This window comes from Nestor notabilis, unplaced genomic scaffold (genome assembly GCF_000696875.1).
Source record: "Nestor notabilis isolate BGI_N333 unplaced genomic scaffold, ASM69687v1 scaffold18897, whole genome shotgun sequence".
In the NCBI taxonomy this organism is placed as follows: domain Eukaryota; kingdom Metazoa; phylum Chordata; class Aves; order Psittaciformes; family Psittacidae; genus Nestor; species Nestor notabilis.
In genome coordinates this window covers 68,480-79,294 of record NW_009936545.1, presented here as the reverse complement: position 1 = coordinate 79,294, position 10,815 = coordinate 68,480, and the positions used below count along the sequence as shown (strand labels likewise).

General features: G+C 37.2%; 1 protein-coding gene across 1 annotated transcript in view; it reads right to left on the bottom strand.

Annotated features, from left to right (window-relative positions):
- Positions 1-397: 397 nt before the first annotated feature.
- Positions 398-10,815, bottom strand: part of LOC104408714 (glutamate receptor ionotropic, delta-1) — a gene marked incomplete at its 5' end in the record, with an annotated part of 35,403 nt that continues 24,985 nt past the window's right edge. Inside the window, 3 exons of the mRNA XM_010018395.1 lie at positions 398-668; positions 2,019-2,185; positions 9,420-9,615. Coding sequence (XP_010016697.1) covers positions 398-668; positions 2,019-2,185; positions 9,420-9,615 — 634 coding nt within the window. The remainder of the gene's footprint in view (positions 669-2,018; positions 2,186-9,419; positions 9,616-10,815) is intronic.

Below are 10,815 nucleotides of genomic sequence, written 5' to 3'. Positions count from 1 at the left end.
AGAAAATATTACCACAGATGGCACAACTGGATGCCCATGACTGGCCTCCCCATCACTCACAGCAGAGAGGCCGAGGGTATGTTTCTGAACTACTCTCTTACCCCTAAAGGTGGTCTCTCCAGGTCAGGGTTGAGGCACATTGGTGGGGCAATGTGGGGAAGTTAGCACTGCTGCTGCCCATGCTGTATCTGCTCTATAAATAAATAGAGGACTTTAGTCTCCAGGGCTGTCAGTTTGGCACCTCCTATGTGCACAGTATGTTTTGCTTTTTTTATTTGTTTAGAAACAACCACCCAAAAGTTATATGCAAAGCTTAGTATGGCAAATCAAAATAAATCAAATTTATTGTATGTGAGCACCTAAAATCCCACAACTTCCACTCTCATGTTTTCTACTTTTAATTGTGATAAGAATAAAAGTTATGGACCTCTTTCGGTGTTTCTTGATGACAACGGTTGCTGTTCCACCACAACTCCAATGCTGCCACCAAGCATGCAAGAAGAAGGCCTATTGCTAAAATGCAGAAAACGCCTGCAAAACTGTGAAGCTTGAGTGCCTTCCCATCTGTCTGTGCATTGGTATGACTATTCAGGTCACAACGTCCCATCCGTGGCCACCATTTCTGTTTAAGCACATCCAAATCTCCACTTTCTTGCAACTCTAGGATCCTGCAGAAGTGCGAAAAAACAAGTATTATTTACAGTGATACTTTCTCAGTTTTTTGTCTTTTCTGTATGACACATATATCTTAAATCTACCATTCCCCAATTCAAAATTGCATCCCACAACCACCACTCTGTAGCAGTATTCATTTGAAACTCCGTTATACCAAAATTCCTTTCTCCTCACAGCAGCAGGTGAACTCCATGAGGCAACTTCAGAAAAAGAAGAGGCTGTAAAAAATTCCACTGTAACGCAAGAAGCATTTCCAAGGGAAATCACCACATTCCAGTTAGTCATGTCTGGTCTGGCTACATTCAGCTGCAACAGCTGGTCCCAATAGTGACATGCTCAATCCACTCTACTGCTGCTCTCCCATAATAATTTCAAAATCATATGAGACTAAGCATGCTACTGTTTGTATGCCACTTAATACAAATCTATTTAAGCAGCAACCAACTCATTTACTTCAGCAAATGTAGTTTATGCAAAAGATTTTACTTCAATGCTGTTACTTAATGCCTGAATTACTGTGTTAACAGTTGCTAATTAATCATTGTTTTGTCTCTTGTGAAGTGTCCCTTCTCTCCATGAATGATTCATTTTGGATTTGGTTTGATAACTCTTTTAGCTGTTTACTAACAATCTTTTCTCTTGAGGCAGCTTTGTCTCTGGTTATGCAGCTGGAGTTTTACGCCTTTTTATAAAGAAGGAGGAAAACACGGAAATCTTGCTTCAGCTCCCTGCCTGGAGCAGAGCACCCGCTCACCTTCTGCTAAGACCACACATGCCTGCACAACTGCATGTCTCCATTTCAGTGTACACACTCACATGGAAAAGAAAAACACTCCTAGCTGATAGCTCAAAGATCACTAAATGGTACAGTTTTATAGTCTCATAATCTCACAATCCCATGCAATACTCAACAATTCTTGTTTTCCTGCACTGTTGTGAATCTTCAACCTCCCTCCCCATTCTAAAGGATAAACCAGGGCGTTATTACTTGCTTACTTGTAGGGAGCAACACATTGCTTCACAGCTGTCAAAATATAGCATGAATCAAAGAGCTCTCCTCAATCTCTCCCCTAGCTCATAAAAAGCTATGAGGACATTAGCCCTTTTTCTGCCAGAGCAGTGCTGCCTGGAGGTGTGAGGCCACACACCACCCCCAGCCCCCTCCTTTCCAAGCAGATGCACATGGAGCAGAAGTAAAAGTTTTGTTGAAGCCTGAATTCATAATGTCTCTGCTGTCACTTATTTACTGTCCTTTATTCAATAATTTCCAAAATTAACATGAATCATAAATGGTTGCTAATTTTAGAGAGGAGTCCTATCAAATGAGCTTTGTTTTGGTTTACCTCTGAGAGAAAAGATCTCTGTAGGGGCTTCCATGCTGGAGTGCTATCCCGTATCCTTTGCTGCTGATGCTGTTTCCAATGACTGTCACAGAGCATTCATCATCCGTTAGCGCAGCATATTCTACCACTGTCACATCCCACAGGAAAGCATAGTTTCCTTTCTTTGCCTGTAAATACAGCATGAACACAACATGATCTAAACCAAATTACATTTCTAGGTAAGACAAAACCCAAGCAAGCAAACAAACCCTGAGCTTGTCATTACTCTATAGTGATAATTCCATTAGGTCACAGTTTATTTGTCTTAGTATATTTCTAATGCTCTTCCCTTCCAGCCATACTTCATCTAGTCCAATCTTGCTAAAAGGTATTCCATTTTTAAAGGAATACATAGGATAACATAGCCAACTGCAAGTGTAGGCAAGGCTTACATAACAAGAAATACGTTACTCCGCTAACCAAAGGCATGCTTTAAGTTTCCTTCTTTTTTTTTCACAGGTAAGAAGAGTCACCAGCATCTCCTATTATCTCAGTTTTGGGACAAATACTGTTTTAATTTAGCACACACCCACTCATCTATCAGCTTTAATTGGGACTTAAACCAATGCCTGCTTGTAGTACATACAATGAATGTAAATCACCTTACTTAACATAATATGTAAGAAACATCCCTGGATAGGGATTCTGTAAAGAAAAAAGTCATCAAAGTCATAATTTTGATTGGCTAAAGTAATAATTGGTTTCCTAATATATTTTAGTAGTATGTTTTTAAGTCTCTAGTGAACATACAGAGCACAATGAAACAGATGGGCTGGAACATCTAATGCAAGTAAATGATTTCAGATCTTTCTTTAGGTTAGAAAAAGGCAAGACAGAGAACTGAAGTCCTGCATGTGTTTCTTTGGTTCCCGTAAGCTCCCTTAGGCAATGGTTGCAGCTTTGACACAGAATTAGTTCATCCTTCCACATATTTTCCATTTTTGTGTAAGCTCAGCTTTTTATTTTACCAGTAAGGCTGTAAGACTCCCTTAGTTACTGTATTATATTGGACTCCTCAGTTGAGCAATTATGCTAATTTAGTTCACCACTCTTTGATATAAACCATAGCTTGCTGAAGTCTCTGACAGTTGCTTAAACATCACAATAATTCAAATGGGTGACTTATTCTCTAGTGGGTAGGATCCAGGGAAACAAAGACTAAAAGTATGTTGTCTGGATTTTCTGTAAGCCATCTAGCACAATCCACCACTTTTCCCCACTTTCCTTCTATCTACATCAGGGCAGTCAAAGATCCCCAAATTAATTTGCTTCTGTGTTAGTCCAAAATCAAAATGTTACATCCTTCTTCTTTCATAATATTTAAATAGGCCTGTACTGACCGCTTTGTTAAGGATATGCTACCATTGTGGGCTTGTCCCTGCTTGCTCCTTTGCCACCTCCCTGGTGAGTTCAGAATAACAGTAATTAATACATGTAGCCACAGAACTGTTGCTATACTAGTACAAAACCGTATTAAAATCTGAACTACAGTATGGGCCTTACAGGAATTATTCAAATAGGAGCCACAAGACTCTACTCTTAAAATCATATTTTGATTTAGCTGACACAACTTACTAAACTAACATGTTCATAAAAATATCTCTCACTTTGATGTCACTGTATGAAACCAGACCAGAGCAAGACTTCCACATCTGCATTGTAATACTATGCCTGGCTGTCTACCTAAACTGGTAATGGTCACGCAAAGGAGGAAAGAACAAACAAATTATTGTTTACTATATGGAACAGCCAGAAAAGGCTTCATAACCTATTAACACAAGGATATATCAAAAATTAAGGATGGCAAGGGAGTGATTCCTCAAGGCATCTAGCCTATATTCAGCCAGCAACTCACATTCTTGGAAGCCTAAAATGTGCTTTACAAAGGTATTTTCTGAATGATCATGTACAACTAACTGGGTTGTTAGCAGCAAATCTCTGCATCTTGCCCTCTGCTCTTCCTGTGATGGGCTTTAAAAATTCAGATTTTATGATTTCACATCTGCAGTGGTGCTGATAGGCCTCCTACCTGGTTAGTGACAACAGGCAATGAGCATTAGTCCCACAGGTGTTCCTGACAGAGAAGGACCATCAAAAGCCCAATTTTTGCACATCTCAGGCAGGTTGTGTTTTATGGTAAATAGTACATAGGCTTTTGCTACCTACAATAGAAAACTGTCCAAGTGCATTAAAAATATGTACTAACTGAAGCAAAGACAACAGCACTTGATACTGTACACAGAATTTACACAAAATCCCTGTTATTAGAGAACAAAAACTTGCCTGATGGATGTACAGAAAGAGGAGACCCAGAAAAGATTTGGCCTAAATCACTCTCCTAAAATGCGGTTTGCATTGTTCTGTTTGTCTGTGTGTGGTTTTTTTTGTATGTTTGTTTCTTTTAGAGAGCCATATCTTTTAGTTGTTTTAGAATCGCTCTACAAGTGATCTTTTCAAATTTACAAATTAGAAAAGAAGAACACTGACATGTCATACATTCATCATCTTTCTCTTAGTAATATTTGAGGAGTCTTCCTCAAACATTCAATTTCAATTATAAGACAATGTCTAGATGTTCTGGTTTCAGGTCACATTATTGATTTTACTTTTCAAGCCTCAGCATTCTGTATGCTAGTTTATATAGCAGAGCTTTGTACACTGTCTTTCAAAGTTGGACAGCAGATCTTTTGAAAAGGTCTACTTCTCTTGCATTTGCATTGTTGCTGTCCTAAGTTACATCCTACAACTGTAAGTGGTCAATAAACAAAGTCAGACAGGTCTCTTCATTTCAATTTTATATTTTTTGTGACATAAATAATTCTATCCAGTGCAATCACATATGTAGAACATTATTTCTCTGACAGCCTGATCATTTTAGCATAAACAGGAATCTGAGTTTTCAACTCTTAGCTATTCATGCTTCTCAACTTCCAGAAATACTGAATGTAAGACTGTCTCCCCTCTTTGATTGCCAAAACCAGAATCTTGAAATATTCCTTTTTCCTAAGGGAAGATTTGTCTCTTCCAAAACTTCTTTCACTTGCATAATTTTCTTCTCTGGAGAGTGGAGACCTTGTACTATTAGTGTGTTCATTGCATGCAAAGCTTCCTTATGACCAAGTGTTTATTTGTGGTCTAAATTCAACATCCTTGACATCTCTATTAATATCTGCTGTGACAGCTAAGCAGTATTGTTTGTTCAATTTAATGAAAATCTGTCAAACTTTGAAAATGTATGTACAAGACACACAACCACAGACATACATGTGTGTTTGAGACAGTGTTATATTCTCTATAGCTTCAGTAGGCAAGCAGCAAAAGCCAAATAAAATCAAGGTCACATTTTCAACCAAAAAGCAACCCAAAGCTTTTTAAAAGTAGTTTAAATTTTTCATTTTTGTCACGTGAAAGAATGCACGTGTGCACATGTGCATACCCCTTAGCTTCCAGGCCTGAGGGATATGCGCAGTAAGAAGACTAAGAATTCCAAGAAACGCCTGGTACTGATGCATGGGATGTATAAGCAGGAACTGTCTCAAGGCTACCTAGTTGCATATGATACAGATGTACCTACACATGAAACCGAGTCCTAATCACAATACAGCAAAGATCCATATCCTCAGCCTCTTGCATTCATAGGTCAGGCACCTAAAGCCTGCATTGTATGTTTTTGTGGCCCAAAAAATTCTCTGTTGATCAGACATCTTTGCAAAGGTAATATAGAGAGAAAGATGGTAAAACGGAATGTGGCAAATAGCAGCTGAGAATAGCTAAGATAGCTTGAATAAAAAATGAAATAAAGCACAGTAATAAGCTAAATTTTATACTTTTCCTAAGGCCTTACTATGACTCCCAGCATGCAGGCATATTGCAGAACAAAACAAAAATAGCATGGTTAAACTTTCAAAAACCTCTTTTAACTGAAATTCAGCCAAAGCAAAGCTCATTTATTCCATCCAGGTGGAACTACTATGGTGGTTTACACCAAAATCACCAGGTTTATCTTTGGTCAAAGAGGTTTAAGAAAGCAGATTTAAGAATAAAAGAATCTTCTAGGCAAAACTTACATGAAAGATATTTCTTCTTCACAATCATAAAATAAAATTAAAAAAAAAAAAAAAAAAAAGAGCCATGGGAAAATTGCTTCCTAGATATAATAAGGACCACAGAAAGAACAGTAATACTTAGCTGTAAGCAACCTCATATTGTCACTCTTCAACATGGAGGGAGATGGAAAAATACTGTTTAAAGGATCTTGGCTTAAATGACGGTTTTCTTCAAAGAAAGAATGGTAAGAAATAATAACTTGAAAAAAGATGATTTCACATTGATCAACGATATGTCTGTGATTTATCTGAAACTTATGAAGAAGCTACCATGCTAAAGTGCCAGAATAATGAAACATTCATGATTAACTTACAGCCAGAACAGAGTGTCACTGCAGCTGATCCCAATATATAGCTGGTACTACAGAAATATGAAAAAGTGACCTTTATATTGGCATTAGTGGAGTAGTTAAAAAACATGCTTGGATAACATTTATTAGCTATAAAGAAGTGTTTTAAGAGAAGCAACATGGTCCTAATAAAATGAAAACATGTCATTTAATCCTGTTCAAATGATTTAAAAAATAATATAATTAAGGAGCCACTGAAGGATGTAATATATTCAGGTTTAAGGAGGCATTTGCTTTTCCTCCAAAGGGGTCAAGAAATGAAGAAATTTATGAGGACTCCTGAAAACACATGGGTGAGCAACCATAATTCACAATATAAAATTTGCTGTGGACAATAAATTATTGGAAAATATAGTTTTAAATAATCTTACTAATTGAACTTTTTAAATTACTTTTACTTTCAAGATAAAAATTAACAGAGGTGACTGTTCAACAGGAAATGCTCTGATTTAATGTTTAGTTTTCAGACAGAAACTTTTGAAGGAAGCAAAAAAGGGAAGGAATAAACTCTTCCTGTGTCATCACCTAAATCAATGATACATTCACATTTTGTACTGTACTTGATTTTCATCACTTTTCATCAAAAGTGATGTACAGGAAGAAAAGAAAGGATTCAGAGAAATTTTGGCACCAAATTGATTGGACAGGAGAACAGTCTCCACCGAAGCAAAGCCTTTAAAAAATACAGCAGTAACAGTTTAATTCTCCTATATGTATATATATAAAATATATAGAGAGGATTACATATTACTTCATAGTAATATATGAAAGATCATATTACTTCATTCTTTCAAAGCAAAAATGGCTGCCCACAGTGAAAAAAAGTCACAGGTTATTACATATGTTGTAGTAATTAATAATTGCCCTGAAGAACTGATGGGCTGTGGGTATTATGGCAGTTGGAACTAGATGAGCTTAAGGTCCTTACCAACCCTAACTATTCTATGATTCTATGATTATGTAAAAAGTTTGCTGAGATTTACAAATGGCTTAGAAATGTGTGCTCTTCCAGTACCGGTGTCCACCTGGGATAAGATGGCAGGAGCTACCTACTGCATGCTTCTTGGGGATCTTATCTGTAGCTTGGCCCAGAAAGAAACTTTCCATACTACAGCATTAGTCAATCCTCATATTTTATAGTACCAGAAAACTCAAGTGGCAAAATAGCATTTTGTATGGAGCAGTGATTTGTCTGGTAACCTTCTCTTATGCTGTGCAGAGACGTTTATGAATAGGATGATGTTTTCCATCTTCAGCGACCACTTTCAACTGCCTTGAGCGTACGACAAAAACAACTTGCCCCCTCGTCTCTGAAACATGCTTCTGTCACTTAGGTGATTCTGCAGTGCCTAAATGCGCTTTCCATGGCTCGACCAGTGTTGCAGAAGCTTTGCCTTGACAATGAGAGATGGTCATTGTGGCTACAGGAACTACTGTGTCTGAAGAGAGACCTCTGCCATAGCAACCAAATGCCACAAAAGCTTTTAGGACTTTGTTCCACTTTTATCCTTTTGTTTTTAGGCAGTCAAAGGGAGTAGGAAAATCTCCAGAAAATGGAGAGAGGTAAATGGAATAGAGACAAACATCTGAAATACCTGCCTGTACCATAAATAAGCAGCACTCTCCTGTTTTGCATTGAAGCGGCATTGCTTTCTTTGTAACTGCAGCTGAACTGTGATGCTGTCTGAAGAAAATGGAAAAGGGAAGGAGGGGAGAAAGGATAATAGTAATTTTTTTTTTTTTTTTGCATTGTGTCAGTCCTCATTGAGAAAAATGGTTTAGGGATCTCTTTATGCTAGAGAGATTTAGATTTCCTATTTCCTATAAAATACATTTTTAAGGCACATTTACTTCTTTTTCACGCAGCAGTACATGTTTATGAAGAGGAAGTCCCATTTCCTTGCCTGACCTCAATTCTTCTTTAGAAAAAACAGTTTCTAGCCATAATACTTGACATGAAAAACTTGTCTCCATTCAAAGAGCTCAATGAGCTAGGAAGAGCAACATTTAAACTACAAACACAACAGTTTAGTTGACAATGTTATGAAATATTAAGCCAAATTTATGCAGGTGTCTAATCAAATAGCAGCCTTGGTCAGCTTTGGGGACTGAAGTAAATTTGGTTATTGTTGATGTTAATTGAATGAACTGATCAAGTTATATAAAAATCATCCTACTATATTGAAATCAAACAATATGAAAAGTTATTATCACATAGATAGGATGGAGCTGCCAGTCCCATACAGACAATATAATTGGTATTCTGAAAAGCCTGCCAACCTACAGTTACATTTCTGGCTTAGGCAAATCTAGCTGTAATAAATGACAGTAGACTTACAGAATAATTGTGTGGTCATATCTGAGAGAAATAAAAGCATGGTGAAAAGCAAGTGAAAGCACAGCAACATATGAGTGCATTTTTTAAAGTTTGGAATAAACAAAGAAAATCTTTCATTAAAATTCTGTTCTAAGAGAAGAGAAATGATTTTATGTTCAGTGGATCCCTTGATTCTTACTCATGTTTCCAGCAAGTTCAATCCACCACCTCTGAAAAAAAAAAAACCCACTCAAATGAGCAAAGAGTCAGTACCTGGATAATGTAAAGAATGATATTGAAAATGGTATTAACAGAGCTCTCAAGAAACTGAGAAATCTCACAGCCAGATCCAAAGAAAGACTTACATACTGAAGATTTAGGTAGAGCTAAAGTACTTACATTCAAAACCACGACCCAAAAACATGATTCTAAGCTGCCATTGGGTTACTAGAAGGAACTTTAGATAGGAATTTTTTCTTTTTTTAATGACTATGCAATTGCTTTCCTGTGACTGAACACTATTAACTCTATGCAAACAACATCAATACAGCACAAAAAATAAATGAAACCCCCTGTGATCCACTTTTACCTTTCTGATGCCTTCAGAAGGGTTCGATACACAATTATCTGCTCCATTATTCTTACTGATAGTCCTCCACAATTCAGCAAATGTGTTATCCTGCTCCAAAGGGTTGGTCCCTTTTGCTTTAAAGTATTCATACACTGCTGAATCCCTGACTGTACCATAAGATATATCCATTTGTTTGGACAGATCCTGAAATGTTCTGAAATTCAAGTGATATTGAGTTATTAGTATTACATAGTACATCATTACCAAGATTTCATTCAATAAATGATTACTATGTCATTAGTCAAAAAGCACTTACCCTCACTAAGTAACATTTGCATATCTCTTTTTTCATCATAAAACAAAGAAGTAATGTAATTGTATTGATATTGTATTAATTTAACTATACCCGAGCTCTTTTTCACCCCAGTAAAGACTTTTTTAAGACAGATAACATTCATGTTAAATATTACAATACTAAGTTTTCACAATATCATAGTGCAAAATAAAGACTCACTCGAGCATAGGAAACCCTCAGTTAATAAATACAAACTTCCAGCCCCATCAGCATCACCAGACATACCTTGCAGAATTCAGTGGAATTAGTTTGCAGTTACACCAATACTCCATCTGACTCCAAATCAATACAGCTGCTTTAAGCAAACAAATAAAAGTCTTGCTTCCAATTTCCACTAACTCTCTCTCTCTTTTCACAGCCTCTGGTAAAACAGGCATTTTTCATTCACACACAGGCCTAACTTTCATTTACTCATCATACCACTCTGGAAGTGTAAATGGGCCTCAACCTGAGTGGCTGTGAATGCACCATTTATTTTCAAATTGTACAGAATGTAATTCACTCCTGGTTTACAGCCTTTTCTGCACAGGAAGGTGTAAATCACTGCCTACATCAATGAAAACCAGGCTAAGTTTCAAAACATTTAAGGTGGCATCACTGGCATCAGAAGCAGCATCCTAGTATCCACCTTTATGCATTCATTCCCATTCTGTGCCTCCTTCCTTTGTCCTCAAGTATCACTTCTGTGCAATGCCACCATTTTTTTCATCTGAGCATACACACACATAAACACACATTCAACCACTGACCACCACATGGAGGAATCAAACTGCATCTCATAAATAATGGTTTATTTTGCATTTTATAATGTGTAACTTCACATAACGCAACATCCTTCTGATATGACCAACAGACTGTTGGTCAATGCTGTTTGAGATCAGTTGAACTAAAGCAACCCTCTCTACTCTCCCCATTTCTTTCTCTCCAAAACAATCTTTTAGAAAAAAAAAAATCCTCAAAACATCTGAAAGGCAAACTCATACCACCTCCCACTTGCCTCCAACTACTGGAGCCACAAAAGCAAAACATTTTGCCTTGCAGCTCTTGCAGAATGCAAGC